Raw genomic sequence first — 18,743 nt, 5'->3', positions numbered from 1 at the left:
AATCATGAGTTGTAAAACCAACCCCACTGGGAGTTGAACCCGTTGGAAAGCAGAGTGACGCCAACTCGTGCTCCAAATGTGAGCTAAAAAAAATTGTTTTAATCACATATTTTTCTCTTGGTTTATTCCTTTATGTGGTCCATTATCAAAATAATGATGTTAACAACATTCTGATCCAGGCTGGTGAGATGGAAATCTGTTGGTGCGGGAAACCAGGGAGCTGGTGGGGGGAAAAAAATAAACATGAAAGGATGATGAAGGAGATGGAACGAATGATAGAGGGAGAGGAGGAGGAGAGCGAGCAAGCTGACCCAGTTTGTGAAGAAAAGAGAGAGGTGATAGGAGGGAGCTGTGTGCCAGCTTTTCCGCTGCGATAGGGGACCTGCTGGGCCATCTGGCGGCCCTTTAATTGGGTTGGGGTTTTACACCTGAGCGGCACGCCTCCAAAAAGATGGCTGGTGCAGAAAGAAGGAAGCTAGAAGCAGCAGTGTGTCACATCCTGCAGTGAAGCAAAACCAGAATGACAGCAAGCGTCGACTGGGTTAGATCAGCTGATCCGCTTGTCTTGTAATATGTTTTTTTATTTTTTTTCTTACATTCTAACTGCAAATTTTGGATTAGATGTGGCAAAGCAACAAAACTAATTGCAAAGTATTCATAGTTTTCTAATTGGTGCATAAATTATATCGTCAACTTGTAATATTTACTGAAGTTTCCTTTTTGTTGAACGTCTCTGAGTGACTTTTCTGGGGGAGGGGAAAACCAAAGCTTACTCAGATTGAATGAAGATCTATGAACATTAATGTTGGTCTACTGCAACAGATTCTCACTTGGATTTTTATCTGGACTTTGATTAGGCCCTCTCTAACACCCGAATGCACCAATCTATTGTAGCACTGGTTGCATTTATGCTTCTGGAAAACAAACCTTTGCACCAGCCCCAAGTTATATGTAGCTTCGAACAGACTTTCTTCCAGAATTGCCCTGTATTTATCTCCATTTATTTTCTAATCAGGTTTGACCCACATCTCTTTACCCACAGCATGATACTGCCACCACCATCTTCAGAAGGATGTGTTCAGGGTAATGTGCGATTAGTTGTCCGTCGCAAAGCATTTTAAATAAACTGAATTGAGTTACTTGAGCTGTGCATCTCTGCAGCTCATCCAGAGTCACCATTGATTCCGTGGAGGCTTTTTTTTGTCTTTACTTTTTCTTCTGCATGTCAGATGAATGCTAGTATGTCAGTTTAGGTGATTTAAAGTTGTGCCACATAACTGCTATTTTCAGATTTGTACTCTTAAAATGTGCAAAAGTTACAAAAATATTGCAACCACCTTTATCTTCTCCCTGACTTAGTTTTTGCTACTCACGGTACTATTTATTGATTAATGTTGTCTAATGAAGCACTAAAACTGTCACAGAACAGATGCTGTTAAGGATTTCACAACAAAGGGTGGTAAATAAATACAGTCCACACATTTCAGATTTATTTCATTTGGGCTTGAATCACTTTTTGTGAGTGACGCAGGTTTAAAAACCATCAAAATTAAATAGGAAAAACCTTTAAAAATAGAGCAAAAGCATTATTTAAAGTGGCGGAGATGTGATAGTGACAGGGTAAATATTGTCGCATTACACATACAGCGTGATTATCCTGTGAAGGCAGCCCTCCGAGAGGGAAAAAGGTCAACACTTTGTGGTCTTCCACGAAGATAAATAAGCCTCAATCCACTCCAGCAGTAAATGACACTGGGTTTCAAGTGGACTGCCTGCTGTCTCCCACTGCAGACACTGAAGACAACATGGAAGTTGTCATCTTATGCTTGACTGGGCAAGTAGTCATTAAGGCACAAATGTGAGCTGAATTATTGTTTCAATTTTTGTCAGTAATATGAGGGCTACCACGAGAAGCACAACAGACACAATGGGTGGTCCTCTATGCACAGTTTAGTATTCAGTTGTCTTGTAATGTCCTTGAATGTAGATGCTTGCTTCATTTTGTATATCTAAAAGGTATTTAATTCACTGGAACAGGCAAATTTACATAAATACTCTTATTTATTTATTTATTTTTACATTGTGCAGAATTAATTCATAAAATAACTTAAAATTGTACTTTATGTTTACACTCACACGGAGGGGATGATCAATTCTTTTTTCCACAAAAGAAGCCTCCCACATGCACTCTGCAGAGCATCATTGTGCTCCCTTAAAGTCCTCGCCCCATGTTGAAGTATCTCTGTCACTGCCGAATGAGTCGGCCCCCACACTAACCTTGCAGCATTCAAAGGGTGGCTGAGCTAACAGGTACATGAGTAGGTGTTCATGCAACTATGAGAAAAGAAGAAAAGGTTTCTTAAAGCTCATTTTTCAAACCTAAATCACTTCTGATGCATCATCCTGTTGTTTGATCACAGGCTGTTTCATTTGTTGCTTATTTTTTGACATTTTCAACACCCTTGTCTTAAAAAGTTTTTGTTGTTGATGGTGAAAGATGCTGTGAAAGAAGTGTTAGTTTAGTGTTGATATCACAGCTGGAGAGTGTCAGGATATGAAACTTTCTCTGAGTTGTGAAAGAGCAGCAGTGGTCCTGAAGCTAGAACCAAAGTATCTTGGGGTAAAAAACTGTTTACTCAATAGATTTTGTGTTTTCATGGATAGTAAAAGGCTGATGTAAACAAATTATGCAGCTAAAATTAAGAAAATCCTTTTGCTTACAAATCAATTCTTTGTTTTTCATTCCTGGTGAAAAATGTTTAGCATGTTGATGATTGATCCAAGCTCAGCAGCCAACTAATAATAGGTGTGTAGAGACTTAAATTGCATATATTGTAAGTGACATTTTTACAGAAGTGCAACTAAAAGCCTTTAGAAAACAGTTCTCTTCCAAGGACCTTCTTATTTAACTGAATGAAAAAGAAAAAAAACAATAAAATATTTTAACCAACTGAAGGTAGGAAGATAAGACCTTCAGTATTTAGTCTTAGTCACTGTTTCTTCTGAAAAAGCAACTCAACTCCTTATTTAAATACCTACAAGGATCCCTCAACTGATATAATTTATAGCAAACAATATTTAAAGTCAATGCAGTTAATCATAAGTGGAAAATGGTTTATCTTGATGTTATTTCCCTATTTTAATTCACAGACTGTGCAAAAATTGTTTTTATTGTGACGATTTGTCTCTGGTCAAAGAAATGGAGAAGTAATTTCTTCTATACATTTATGTTGCTTACAATCCAGTACAAAAAGTTAATTTGTTGTAAAAATGTTTTCCTCATCGGTCAGTGTCCTGACAATCTTCCAAGCTTAAAATTTATTTGGATCAATACTTGGTCAGTTTGACATCTATCTTTCATAAAAGGCTTTTTTTTCAAGCCAACCTTTTTTTTAAATTTTCAAAACAATTTAGCTGCTTTTTGGCAAAATTACTCTCGCAGGCGATTCCATGTCCTTTCAGAATAATATAATTTTTCAAGTATAACATCTTCTGACAATCAAATTTTGCTAATTAGCTGAGACACTGGTAAGCAAAATTATAATTATTTCTAATAAAAGGATAGATTACATAATAGGAGTCCCAACTGAATCACATGAGCAATAATACTAATATTTATGTCAAAATTCTAAGTTTAACAAACACAAATTGGCTTTTCAGTCTATTTTCCCTCTTTTTTTAAAGAAGTAAAAGTAATTCAAAGTATTAATCCTCAAATATTAAAGATTTATTTAAAAATGTTATTGCTTTTCTGCATAACCAGTGACTCAGCTTAGTCTAAATTGACTCAAATTAGTTTGAACATCCCTTCATCTAGAGGATAAATTATCTTAATGTGCTGCCAGTGAGGTTATGAAAGTGTAGAAAATAAAAGCAGTGTTGTCAGCTCTCTGGTATCTAATCTGCTTCACTGTCATTTTAAAACCTCAATTTATTCAATGAAGGAAACTTTCCACATCAACTCTGACCTGTTTCTTTTTTTTATCGTGGTTTCTGTTGGGGAGTATTATGCTGGCATCTTGTTCTCCACTCTGAAGCTCAAAAAGCTCAATTTTCGAGGTTACATTTAGATTTTCAAATTACTTTACAGAGAAACATTCAGCGAATCTTAGAGTCACATCCAGTGTTACACCTGGGTATGTTAACAATGACATAAATGGGGAAATGTGAGTTTAGTGAGCACCAACTGTGGGAAGGAAGGAAAATTAGGCCATCAATCTTTGCTGTGTACTGGAGTTCTTTAGCACGCCATTATCCTCTTGAATTGCTATGGTGACAGAGCAAATTACAACCTGCGCACCAACGGCACACAAATAGATCCTATCTGCTGCAGAACTGCTGCATGTTGCTGCTTTCTATAATTACTGAATTTCACTTTTAAACAAATTAAAACATTTTATCTGGGAAGTAAATGCATCCATTGTAAGATGCATTGCTCTACACAAATTTTAAGCCACTCTTAATTTTCCCTGTATCTTGTAACTCACCCTCCTGTCCTGTTTTTATTTTTATAGACATATGTTGGTTCTTAAAGAAGACCAGTTCATTCAAAGAATGGGTCAGAAACACCAGCATGTTTCTGTTTCTTTACAACAGCAACATGCTGAAACACTGACTACCACATTTTCGGTTAAAAAACACTGGGAATTATTATAAAATTTTAGCAGCTCAGAACTTACAGCTGCAAGTGATATAAACATGAAATATATTTGTAATGTTGACTAGTTTCAACATTTATATCATCCCTTTTGCATTTAGTAGAGCATCGTTTTGTTTCTATGATCTGCTGCAAACATATTTCATTGCCTGAATAAGCATTATGCAACAGAATGAGAAATTTTGGCCCTTTCCTCAGTTGCTTTTTCATTTCAGGTAGCATGACTTCGATAGCCAGTCTAGTATCTTCCAAGACTTATTGCGAAACCGAGCTTTGGTGGATGAGAAATACGTCTGAGATTGCTGTCCTGTTGTAAGGTTGAATGTTTTCTCACCCTTTTCTCTTAACTTGCCATATTTTAACTTGCAGTTACAACCAACCTGATGTAGCTGATGAAGCCCTTGTCTGGTTGCTTGATTTGCTCCAATTAAGCCAATAATTTGACTACAGTAGTCAGTCAAAATATTTGCATTTTGGTAAAATACTTCTGATATTTGTGTTATGTAAGTATTGAAATAAATTTTGAAGTGGAAGTTATGTAACTTTTGGTCAAACTTTGGGATCACAGTCATGCTCTGTTGCCCTGGAGCAGAACTGAGATGATATAGAAACCCCATACAGACGGGACATCTCATTGTGATGACATGCTTGGAGATGATTTATCTGGTAAACAATGAACATTAAGCAGCAGCCCACATGTGGCGCCGCATGAGCGCCTCTGCACAAAGAGCAGTGGATAACATATGAGTCACTGTTTCCTCTGCAACCAGACCTTAAAACAAAGTAAATACACCTGGTGTGTGTGAAGAGCTTTGTGTTGAGAGCTGCAACATATGTCACTACTGGGAACGCAGGATCATAGTTAAACCAGATGTAGAGTTGCACTTCATCATCATTTTATTGCTACCTTGTGATCTTAATATTGAATTTTGACATTGAGTGAGGATCTTTATTCTGATTTTAGAGAGCTGGCCAGTTTTCTGTGGACTCCAGCTGATGTTTACTAATGCTGAGCTTACAGCTGCTCACTCATTCTCCGTCAGCTCCGTCATCTGACGAGGCAGGATCCCTGCCTCCGACATGCATCTGTCACAGAGACTGCGGAACTGAAAGAATCCAATCTCATCTATCCGAACTGCATTTATTTTCCTTCTGCAGCTACTGCCTGGCTGCCCAGCATCGCCACCATGAATGAGAGTCGAAGGGAAGCCCTGGCGGCTGCGGCCCCTTCGCTCACCACTGCCTCCTCCTCACAGCTGGCTCCAACACCACCAGCATGGCCGGACCGGGCACAGGGGAGAAGGAAGAAGCCTTCTCCAATCTGAAGAACAAGTTCATGAACGAGCTGAACAAAATCCCATGTGAGTTGTTTTTTTTTTCCTTTATTAACTTATGCCGGTTTTTTGTTGGGTCTAAGTATTTACCACCACGTCAAAAAGATTCCTAAAGAGTAAAATCACTTCTGGCAGCAAAAACTACCAGAACTGAGTTTTCTGTCTGACTTTATCAGACTATCACAGTACTTCCTAAACCTCTCACTGACCTGCTTCAGCACACCTGATTTCAATTAATAAGTCTTTGTTGAACTTCCATCATGTGATCATATTTTTTACTAAGTGATGGTGGGAAATCCGTTGTATTTTTCCACATTAGAGCTTAGAGTTTAAGCAGCTAGTTACCATATGGTATGGGCTAATATGCAAATTTCTTTGCTTAAAACTGCTAATGAATAAAGCAGATGTTTTTAAGCAGTATCTTTACTAACATTCAGTTGTACCTACAACTCTCCAAGACAGATTTTCTCCAGGGTCTGTGATTCAAACAGCAAATCATTGAGAATCTTGTAAGAATCTCTCTATTCTCCACAGAAACCAAGTTTCTGAAAAGAGTGAGTCACTGACTCTGCTTTCAAATGGTTTCACAGATGCAAAATGTGTGTAATTTGACTCCTTGTGATTTTAAAGCTGTTTATCTGAAACCTTTCAATGTGATCCTGATTGTATACCCATGAGTCAGGATGATTCAGCCATAGATGCGCGTTACTTTTTGTAGCTCAGTAAGCAGTCAAGGTCTGACTTGACCTTTGATGAAAACTTCAAACAATCGAACACTGAAAAATCATGAACTTCTCATCTTCTGTTCGGCTGTTTCTTAGGAAACAGTAGGGGGGAAAAAAAGCTTTCTTCACTGGATATCTCAGTTTATCGTTGATAAAAAGGTAAAAAGTATTTTTTATTTTTCATGTTTAGTGCAAAAGCAGAATAGAAAATCTTAGTTTAAAAAAAAAACAAAAAAAAAACTACTCTTCATTAATTCAGTAATTCTGGAGAAATAAAAGTTTTTAAAAATCACTGTTGCAAACTCACTAGCAGGTTTGTTCGAGTGCCTGACTTGCTTTGGGTCGAGGTGGCTGTACGTTTGGGTCAAGATTTTGGTGCAGTGCTTCTCAGTGTCTCTGTGTGCCAAAGGGCTGCTGCTTCTGTGCCGAACTACCTCTGTGCTGCACATATGGCTGCTCTGTGGGGGGCATGGTGTCTGTCTACCTGCTCAGACTTTCTGCCCTTTGCTGCTCTTGGATGCTGAGTGTTGCAGACTTTTTGCCCTTATCGCCGTTCTAACAACTCTGCACCATCAGGTGGCAAATTAGCAGCCAAAACACAGTTAAAAACATAAATACAGCTCTAAGTAGAGCTCCTTTAAATCAAGTCTTCTAGTTCATTGTCTAAAAACAAAACAGGATTGTAACTCATGATGGAGTTCAAATGAATGCATTCGTGTCCAACAACTATTGAGAATTTTCTCTTTCTGTATGACCCAACCTCGTCAAAATTACTGGAGAAAAGTAAGTTCTTCTCAGCAGAGGATTAACAGAATTTTTTAGCAGGAGGCTTGAATGTATTTTTCTAGCTCGTTTCGGGTTTTTTTTCTTTTGTTTAAACTAAAGACTGAATGTTCTTATTTTTCACTGTGAGACTTCTGTAATGTAAAATGCTGTTATTTTAAGGCTTTGTACATATTTTTTTTACATCAAGAACATCTTTCTTAAATCAAAACTTCTGCACTTTTATGATCAAATCTCCTGGCAAAACACATCCTCATCTGTGCATGAGTGTGTGACGTTCTTTGCCTATCAGAACAAATCTCTCCACGGAGGTCTGAAGGTTTTGTTTTCATCAATATCCTAAATTATAATTGTATAAAAACAGGTTTGAGTGTAAGTAATATCATCTCACAGAATGACTTCCTTTTTTCCCCAACGCGACAAATGTCACCATTGCAGAGTTTCATACACAAGAATGTTTATCCATGCTAGGAAGTGATTTAGCTTAAATAAAATCCATTACTTATATATTTTTTTTAAACTTTCATAGCTGCAGCTGAAGAGCTTTAGCTGTGTGCTTTCATTTAAAATGAAACATGTTTGAATATCTTTGAGGATATTTGATTTCAGAGGATTTACAACCAAGACCTGATGAGTTTATCTCCCTTCTGGCAATAAAGGTCTATCACAAAAGACAGTCCCCAGAAATCCAGGTCCAACATATTTTTCACGTCCCTTTTGGTGGCAGGTTGAGTTTTCAATTTATTTTATTTTCTATCATTTTTTAAACTTATCTTCACCACACCTCTGGCAGAAAAAGTTTTCTAAAATCATCCAAAAAAACCTACTGACCATCATCCAGGTTGTCACTGCTGGGTCATACCTATTACTGTTTTCCATCACCTCATCCCCTCTATCAAAAGCAGGGGACTTTGCTCTGCAGTGCTGCCAAGCGGATGATGAATGCCCAAAAGACTTGTTTACCTTGTGGAATATCAATGGGGCTTGGGGGAAAGTCATGCAGCAAATTTAACAAGAAAATGTGAGAGGTGAAGCTGCATGCTCAGCACCGCCTTTCCACCGCAGCTGCAGAAGATCTTCTTTCAGGCTTATAACCCAATTTAAGCTCCACAGGCTTTGAATGTGTGGTGGCATGAAGCTGTCACAAAGGCCTAACTCGCTGCTCAATTTCTGTCAGTCATCGCACTTCTGAGCCGGGGATTTTTGTCAGCCCATGCCTCCTGCACAGCAAAACCTGAACCTATATAAATCATAACAAAATTACTTTTTCCATTTGACAATTGGTGAGATTCTCCTACTTCTGGCAAAGGTTGCAAATATATTCCCTATGAGAGTTTATATCATTAATTTAGAATTTTTTAAAAAGATAATACAGTCTAACATGCAGTTACTGCTCACTGTAACACAGCGGCTGCTGCTAAGAAAACCAGATTGCTGAACCTCTTATTTCTGAAAATTCATTGCAGATAAGAATGAATCAATAAACGCAAACTGTTTGAGTTATAGCTACAAACTTACAAACCATTTCTCCAAATAACAGAGAGAGTACTGGAAGAATAAATGGTACATGAAGAGAAAATCTTTCTCCTGTTGAAATATAAAACTATAATCTGTTAGAGGAGAAAAAATATTATCCTGCAGAGCTAAAAAGAAAAATAATAATAATCCTAGCACAAAGTAATGTTTGTGTTTGAAAGTGTCTGGACTGATTTAACACTGTGACTACTCCCAGTCAACAGACAGCAGGGTTTATTAAAGAGGATTATGGTGGGGGATCAACAGGAGCCGTTGGGTCTTTCTGCCTGCTGGTGGCAGGCCTCATCGTCCACCGTCATTTTAGGAACTAATGTAAAGCTCTGAAACCTTCAGGGATTGGTGAAAGCAGGAGCAGCCTAACACGGTTCACATAGTGACCTTTGCATTCTGACTGTATCTCTAAAAATAAATGAAACACAAACACCTCCATTTTCATGAGGACGGTCATGTTGCAACCAGAAAATAAACTTTTTTCAGCCAAACAGGAAATAATACTACTTCATTGTGCTTCCACTGCAGCTCAATGTTTGGTGTAAACATAAGATTTACAGAGTAAAATCTCATTATCATCTGCTTTCAGCCCTCATTACTGATTCTGCTGCTGCTATATTGTCAGCTTAGCCAAACCACCGTGGGGTAAAGCCATGGGCAGAGCATTGATCTCATAGGCATAACCAGATATAATGTGAAGGTTAATTGACCAACAAAGTCCTGTCACACTGAATTAGCGCGCTCTGGAAAGTGGATATAACCCAGATGCAATATAGCACATTAATAAACACACAAACATACCCAGACACTTGTTAATGTGTCCAGGATGAACCTCTCCTTCTGAGGTAAAGTGCTCAATATTACAAGTGAGAGGATGAATGAGAATGTGACTCCTTCTGATGATTACATTGAGACAGAGCAGACAGCTCCAACACAGCTTGTAAAGATTGCAAAATAACTGATCACAAAATTATATTCATAAAGTTTTACACAGAGCATGTGTGAAATCTATTTATCTAATGTACTCTTTCACACTGAAATATTCCAAGTAATCAAGTAAATTTTAAGTAACCCAAGGCATCAATATTTCATTCATTAAGAGGAAACAATAGACACGTAGTAAGTGGATGTTTCCTAAGAAACAAGCTCAGAATGGTTTCCGTCACTGCTGCTCAGTTTTATACATGAGTCACTATTTTCTCTCACAGTCTGAATAAAGTCCCTATAGAATCACCCACACCACCTTAAGAGACCAAAAATGTGCCTGAGTGAAAGCTGACATTTACTGTATTTGAAGGTAATAGTGTTTCGCCTCTGTTCGCTGCTGAACACTGATAACTATCCAGCAAAAACCAAGCCCAGTTCTGTTGTCATGGTGACAAGCTAACAGTGTCCTCCTCAAATAAACTTTATGTTCACAGCTGACATTTAAAAACTGTTTAATGGCATAATTCATCTTATAGTAATTTTTAAGAGCAGAAAATAATTTTGCAATTCTTCAACCCTTTAAATACAGCATTTCTTTTGCATTAGGAATATAATGAAAGTATGAAAAAATTGATATAAAACTGATTTCTTCTCATTTCTTCATACTTTTCTTTATAGTCAGACTTTGTTGCAATATTTTAAAGTGATCCTGATCAGTTTCTACAATCTCATTTTTATATGCTTTATTTGGGCACAAGATTGTTTGGACTTGAAATTAGGTGGTAGAAAACTTGTTCAATATGCAGTTATCATAAATTTTTCCTTTAAGTGATGTCAAAATAGTGGGGTTGTAATCAATAGATCAAAACAAAACACCAACACTAAGGTGCTTTAATCACACAAAGCAACTCGTTTCTTTGGAAATGTTCAAGGACAGAAATCAGCAAAATATATGAATGAAAACAAAATGCAAAGAAACTACAAATTAATTTTTCCCATTGACTTATAAAAAGACATCTGTAGATAGTTGGAGTTTTCTTCTTTCATCATTTTGAAACCCAAAAAGTGTCTTGAGCCCCAAGGGACAGCAAACTTGGATTCCACCATGCATGTCCAGCCCATCAGAGAAACTCTATTTTCCATGCCACGTCGCCCGGTGGAACAAGAGATAAGTGTCGGGAGTTAGAGCTGAGCATGCGCTCCCGCTCACCCCCTTTTCACTTTCTCGCTCCGTTTCTCTCCCGAGAAAAGACACTCAGACAATGTAGTTAATTAGGGAATGCTTTTATTGCTTTCTGGGACTCAGGTTCCTTTAATTAAGGAACACAGAAGTGCCTTTCACTGGAAGATGTGGGCTTGATGAATAAGATAAAGCCAGAGAGTTTTTGCATGGATTTCAGTTTTAATGGCATTCCATCAGGCTCTTTGAGCATTGATGAAAGATTCAAGCAGAGTGACATAAGTATTTATGAGATTCCTGTTGATGAATGCTTTCATTTAGGGAAAAAAATAATAAAATCACTATTCTACAGTTTCCAAAGAAAGCTGATTGCTTTTCAGAGCTTTGCCAACTCAAGACCTGTCTCCCTTTGAGTCATGTTTGCATTTTGTGGCTACAGGATAAAATATGGATCTTGAATCTTATTAAACATTGACACTACGAGTTGAGATGAAAACATATATTCATGCATGTAAAATCTAAAGTTTGCCTGAGTTGTTAATGTTTTATCACTGTAATAAGAAGAGAAATATCCCCAATAGAAATTCCAGTATCAAGAGTATAAATTGGACATTATGAACAGTGCCTGAGCTGCATTTTGTTCCACATAAAGTTTTAGGAGGCTGATTGCGAACGAGGCCTATCCAGTGTCACCTCCATTACCGTGGCGCTCCGAGGCAAGGCCAGAGCTGTAGATCCTAAAGTTATTTCAGAGCATCACTCACTGTTTTTCCTTGGAGGAGAGTGCTTATTGATTTTGTCAACAGGGAATCGATTTGTCTTCTTTCTCTCTCACCTCAGCAAAAGAACCACAACTGAAGGCTAGTCAGCACAGCCGCAGAGTGAACGGCTGTAATTTAAAAGGTTTTCTTTCTGTTTTGACGGAAACTTCTGGGGTTTTTACAAGAGAGTCTTCAGAGGACTGGAGCCTAACTTGGCTCGTGTTTTCAACTGGCATGTTGAGTTTATGAGGATGTTTGGATTATTTTCTGAGAAATGAATTGTGCCAAGTTTTATATGGGTTTTGTTAGAGTTGATTTATTTCTCTTTAGGGAAATATATGAGCTAAACTCAAGCTATTTTCATGTTCTCTGACTGTTTTATTTATCACAATGACTTTATTCCTTAAAAAATACCAACCAGTTTAAATTTCTTATTAGACATTTCCTTCATATTGTTTCTTGCTTCTCATACAACGTATTATAAAACTATTCACCTTTTAAGTGTTTCCACATTTTGCCACGGTCTAAACATAAAAGTATAAGCATATTATTGAGCTTTTAGATGATAAACTGAGTTTCACTTGACTTTTAATCAAAAAATTGGGGTGTGAATTTATGTTTCACCCCATTCTACTCTCACAATGCCTAAGACAAAAGGAGTAAGGGGATTGAACCGACAACCCGCTGGTCACAGGATAAACCCCTACTTAAAAAAACCATTTACAATCATTGTGATAAAGTGGTCTTTTTTTATTTTTGCTTCCTAATTATTTTCTACTCTATGTTGTTCTTTCACACATTTTGGGCTCTGAGTACCTTCGTTTTTTTAGGGATTTTGATGTTTGCTGGACAACCTTGACTGCTGGAACAAGCCATCTCGTGAGGTCTCTTACTATTCTCAACCTCCCGATTTTCCTCCAACCCTCACGTTATTGTGTTGGAGACATGGTGTTCCTGTGTGTCAACAGGAAGCAGGAAGCTCAGGCTGACGGCTGACTTCAGCAGAGATAGGTGTCACTGTGTTTGCAGTTGGCTGTCATTGTGTTGGTTGAGCTGCGGCTCTGACAGTTCATATGTGACAGGAGCCTGACTGCTGCTTGTCCCAGTTTTTCCAGTCAAGGCCATGAAGGAGGCCAACAGCATATGCTAGAGGGAACAAACAGCGAATCAAACTTTTTTAGAGCAGAAAAGCATTCTGGTGGCATTGAATGTGTTGTAGTTTTTAAGGATTTAACATAAACATTTTTATTAAAAAATAATAGTTCAAGTTAGTAATGAAAAGACATGAGTAGGTCACGTTAATTTTAAATGTTGGACATAGTTATGTCTTTTTATAAAGGTATTTAAATATGCCAACCTGTTGTGTATTTTCTGATTGTTTCGATTTCATTTTTTTATTTTTTTTATTTTTGAAATTCGGAAATGCTAAGGAAGGTTTCAGAGCAGATTTTAACCTTTGGAAGTATTTTTAAGCGGTTCATGCATTGGATTGTATTTTTTTTAAAACGTAAAACTCGCAAATGGAAATGTTTTCTCTGATTCACTTTATTGTGATTTGCATTGGTTTGTGAAGATTAAAATAAAAGATATAGACAATAAAGTATTTTCTCATTTGAATAATTATTTGCCGCCTAAACTTAATAATTACTTGTGACACTCATAGCAGCAACATGTACCATCAAGGCTTTGATAACTTGTACTTTTCTTTGCAGAATTCTTTTAAATCATGTTGGATTTTTTTATTTTATTTTTTTTTAAGAATAATTCATTAATTTCCATGTGATTTTTGTCCCAACTTCAATTACTGAAGTCTTCTGCAACTTCCTGGTTCTGATCAGTGCATCCTTGGAGTAATTTTGGTGAGCTCCTGTTCCATGTTTTCCCCATATTTCTGGAATCCTAAAGTCTAATGGTTTCCTTGATTCTGCAAGGGTTGCCGTAATTAAGCCCAGAATAAATCAGCTGTGCAAAAAATTTTAATTCATAATCATTTTTTTTACTTCGTCACACAAGGGTGGGTTGCTTTGGATAACTTTATTTGCTTCGGATAGAAACTACTTGCATAAACTGCTTTTTGTGCTTAGTCTGGCTGCCTCTCTGTCATTTTAATTAATTAAATTAACATTTAGATGTGACAAAAAAAAGCAAAAAGGTGATAAGAAACTGGAATCTAGTTCAAAAGTTTTCAACTCTGCACAGAAACCCAGTATATAATGGAGGATGTGGTGTCAGAAAGAAAGAAAACCCCATTGAAACCCGTCCAGGTTGAGTGCATCATTGGATTGTCATGGTCACACCTGAATTAATGCCCATCAGACACACCCGCAAAATCACCACCACCTTGACTCCCTGTGCACTCTGTGCTGACGCTGATTGCCATGAAAGTGTCAGCTTGACTCGGAGTCTTTTGTTTAAATGGCAAGTGGAAAATGCCAACATCTGTTACTTCCACTAAATTGGCTGAAGGTGTTCGGTCAGGTTTTCTCCCCATCGCTTGGAGTCTGCCACTTCTTGATGGGCCCAGGCGAGAGCTAAAGTGAAGATCTACACAATTTCCTGCTTTTATCTCACCTCTTTGTGTGTGTAATCACCACTTTTCAAAAACGTCCCTTCATGTGCAACGTCTAACAAGAGTTTTTGTTTTTTGGGTTTTTTCCGCAGTGCCGTCATGGGCCATCGTCTCGATTGCTTTTGTGGCCATCATTCTGGCGTTAGCTTGCTGCTTTTGCGTCTGCAAAAAGTGGATTTTCAAAAAGAAAAACAAAAAGAAGGGCAAAGACAAGGGCAAAAATGCCATCAACATGAAGGACGTCATGGATGGGACCAAAACCGAGGTACAAACTTTAATCCGCTTTTATCTCTTATAAATTAACTCTTAATCATTTCAAGAGGCTAAGATTATGCTAAAGCTTGTTCATGTGACCACATACAAGAAGTTGAAGGTATTTCTCTTGAAACAAGTCTTGATATGTTGTTTTTGTTTTGGCATTATTTCATGCTTGTTTTCTTTTGCACATGATGACAAAGTTGCACTAGAATAGTGAATTTAATAATCAAATGCTTCTACTTCTTTATTTTGTGTGAATTCACTCCTTAATTATTACACCCAAATTAACTTAGCAATTCCCTAAATCTAGAAAAAACGTTAAAGTTTTGGTTACTTAGATGACTAGACTTAAATCTCTGTCATCTCCTGCTGTAATTGCTTTTTTTTTGTCATATGTGGACCTGCTCACTTGTTGAAGAGTGTGAGTAGCTGTGTAATGAAGTGGTATCCACCCAGAGAAATGACATTACCAAACTCTAAGCAATGTTTTTTAACAGTGCAGAAGGGGAAGTTTTGATGTGCAGACAATGAATCATGCCTATATGGCTCCATTAAAGGCGCCATCTTCAGCGTTCCCCAAATGAAAATGTGTTTAATAAGCTGCAACAACACCTCTGCCATCAGAGGTGGCTCAGAGTCACAGGCAGAAAGTAACAAATATGTTTTTAGAAACATCAGTTCACTGAGAACAGTGCCACAACTTTAAAATCAATAAACTTATTTCCAGTTTGTCCCTGTAAGTCAGAGTTTCTATTCTGCAATTTTTTGATGCATCCCTGCTTTGACACACCTCTGTTAAATAACTAAATTCCCTCATCTGCATGTCATTGAACTCTGCAGATGCCTTGTAAGCATCCATTCATTTGATTCAGGTGTGTTGCAGGATTTATGCAGCTAAATGTTGTAGAATAATACCACTTCAGGACTGGATTTGAGGACAAAACGATCTCCTACTGGACATGAAATTGTACTTGTTTTAGAAACATATGTGTTCAAAACAGGAATTACAAGCAAGCTGAGGGCACTAATGGTGTTTCTGCCTTTTTAGTAAGGTTGAAACTGATGGTAGATGTGCAGAAATCTCCAGTCTAAAGAAAGAAATACTATAGGTTGTGAGGAAGCGTCCTGATGCAGTGATTGAGTAAAAGCGTGGAAGCAGTTGCATTGTGATTGCATTGCTCACCTACTGTTTTCCTGATATCCCCGCTGCCCTTCCGCAACCAAGAATTTATATTTAAACCGCAATTATTTACAATAAAGAGATGTGAGCTCTCTTTCTTAAAAGAGCGTGTCTCTGAGCTCTTTGAATCCGCTTCTTTAGAGGCAAGCAGTCATTTCTCCCGGTGTGCCCAGACTCTAGTGTGTTAACTCCTGTGTGTGGTTGTTTTAATTTGTGTTTCTTCCTTCTATGTCCTCCTTATCTGTGTTGTGTCTGATGACTGTTCGGGATGGTCACTGGCGGTAGGTTCCCAATTGCTGTTGGATCTTCTTAAGCCTGCTGCTCTGATGTTTTGGTTTTTTTAATAGCCTCTTGACAACAACTACTGCTCCCATAGAACCAAATATATGTAACTATGCATACTGTACATGTATATCTACTGTATATATGTGCCTACAACCTGCATATGCACATATATATGTATGAAAGAGACACTGGGTGCGCATTGATGAGGTTGACCCACACAGGCTTTTTTGATTTTGTGCCAAGCTGCCAAGTTCTCCAGCCTTTTGAATCATTTATATTTCAAATGAGAGCAAAAGCAAAATGATTGAGAGGCTTTACAAGTGCAGAGCTTCATGAAACTGTTTGTGATAGACATACACGGAGCAGTGCATAATTGTGAGGTGAAAGGAAAGAAATAATTTTTTTTTACCATTTAAATCTGAAAATCATGGTGTGCATTTGTATTCACCCACCTTGATATGCCAAAATTAAACCCAGAATGCCTTTAGATTTAGTAAATAGAGTCCAGTTGTGTTTAATTTGGCAAGAATCCAGCTATTCTGTAAAGGCCATTGAGCTTAATTAAAGATTAATAATGAATAAGCAACACAAAGAATAACTAGCACAGCAGACAGGTCATGGATGAAATCATAAAGAAGTCGTTTGGTTAGAAAATCACACAAGCTGAGTGTCCATTGACCTTAAAACTGCGCAAATTGGAATTACGAAAATAAATTTGTCTATTGGAAACGCGCCAAATTTGAAAAGTTCTTGCACCAAGATGAGGTGGGTTTCTGGAAAAACTGCAATTACAACATTTTGTTTTTTTCTGCATTAGCCATGTTTATTCTGTCATTTGAGCATAAGTCCAGATCTAAACATACCATCCTCAGAGGCAGAGGTTTGACTTCCAGCAGCACAACGGCACTAAGTACACAGACAGAGCTACAGTGAAATGTAGAGATCTTAGAAGTAAAGCATATATTTATGTTTTAGGTTGGTGCAGTCAAAGTCAGCCCAAAATCCAGTTGAGGATCTAAGCCTTGACATGAAAGTGGACGCTAGCTATTCAGCAAAGAATAATGAAGAAAACATTCATGCTACATTTTTGCTTCAGAAAGCTACAATTCTTTTTGCTTCCTCTGCATAATTATGTTCTACTTTGTTTCCCACATTTGGTCGTACGCGTATTTTTGCAGTGCACGTTTTGAAGCTGGTATAGATGAAGCTTAGCATAATTTTTTTTCCTGTCAGCTCAGATAAAAGTGATCACACCTTTCCCAGAGATTATTTTTTCCTCAATCATTTTACCTGCTGCATTTTTCTCTCTTTGTAATATCAAATCGCTCTAATTGGACAATTTTTCTGTTGAAGGCAGAGACCAATCCCAGTAGCAGCTTCTTGATCCAGTCTGTGTTGTTCAGCCTCCTGCTTTCACATGATTAATTTAACTAATAGAAGCAGGACCCGATGTACAGTACATTACAACCCCCGTTTTTTACCAACACCTTCCACCCACCGCTGGCATGATGCTTCTAGCTACATCGGCGTAGAAGGGGGTACAGCTTTAGGGCTATGATGACAATGTGACTGTATGTCTGAGGTTGTAACCAAACATGGGAATGAGGAATCACTAAAGAGCACTGTTTGTATGACAGAGAATGCTCTGCATGCCAAACGATGAGAGGCACCTCGGAAAGGCAACTCTTGACTCTGAATGACTGAGAACTAGTCTTTGCCTCTTTAATCGCATGGTTGTTTTTTTTTCTCATGGGGAACTTCCTCTCTCCTACCACCCTACCTGTCCTCCCCCCACCAGTGCCACCACCTGCCACCCTCACCTCAGTGCCAACCTAGAGAAATGCCACGTTCACCTCTCATCCACTGCCACTTCTCACATTTCTCAGTTTTCTTTTTTCTTGCCAAAGACTTAATCTGCCATCAAAGGAAATTGTCCTGCTATATTTTCTGTAAGCATCTCTCTCTCTCCATCTTTCTGTCCTCCTTAAGTATCTCTCTATCCTCTCATTGCTCTCATTTCTGGCACTATTATTTGATCTTTCCTCCCCCCAGACTCAAACACTCAGAAACTGACATGAAAGCACCAAAAGGGACCAGGCCTGGGGCTTTAGTGCATCACAGAGCATGTCCTGATGTTAACTGCCATGTTTTAGTGCTTGCTCCCCCTTATCCTCTCCTCGTTTTCCCCCTTTTGCAGTTTGAACCAAGTGGGGACTTTTGCAGGTGTAGGTTTTTGCAGGCAGGACCTGGGTGGGCGGGGGAACGGCTGGCTGGGTGCTAGCGCCCCGCTACGAACAGGCGGCACTGACTCTTGGTGGGTGTCTCCTTCAGGCCTTGAAGGATGAGGAGGATGCGGAGACAGGGCTGACTGAAACGCAGAAAGAGGCCGAGCCAAAGGAGGACGAGAAACTGGGCAAATTACAATACTCCCTGGATTACAATTTCACAGAGAATACGGTAAGGAACTGTTCTCCAAATCACTCAGTGTGTGTAGACTTTGCAAAAGACCCTCTTCTCGTAAGTATTGTCACATCTAACTTTAAGGCTGGCTGTTTGA

General features: G+C 38.2%; 1 protein-coding gene across 1 annotated transcript in view; it reads left to right on the top strand.

Moving 5' to 3' along the window:
* Positions 1 to 18,743, top strand: part of syt1a (synaptotagmin Ia) — a 163,616-nt gene that overhangs the window by 118,188 nt on the left and 26,685 nt on the right. Inside the window, 4 exon segments of the mRNA XM_044108664.1 lie at positions 5,816 to 5,905; positions 5,908 to 6,018; positions 14,556 to 14,728; positions 18,518 to 18,643. Coding sequence (XP_043964599.1) covers positions 5,845 to 5,905; positions 5,908 to 6,018; positions 14,556 to 14,728; positions 18,518 to 18,643 — 471 coding nt within the window. The 5' untranslated portion in view covers positions 5,816 to 5,844.

Source organism: Gambusia affinis, linkage group LG23, assembly GCF_019740435.1.
Source record: "Gambusia affinis linkage group LG23, SWU_Gaff_1.0, whole genome shotgun sequence".
Classification (NCBI taxonomy): domain Eukaryota; kingdom Metazoa; phylum Chordata; class Actinopteri; order Cyprinodontiformes; family Poeciliidae; genus Gambusia; species Gambusia affinis.
The sequence above is the reverse complement of the archived record's forward strand: the minus strand, read 5'-3'. Positions and strand labels throughout refer to the sequence as shown.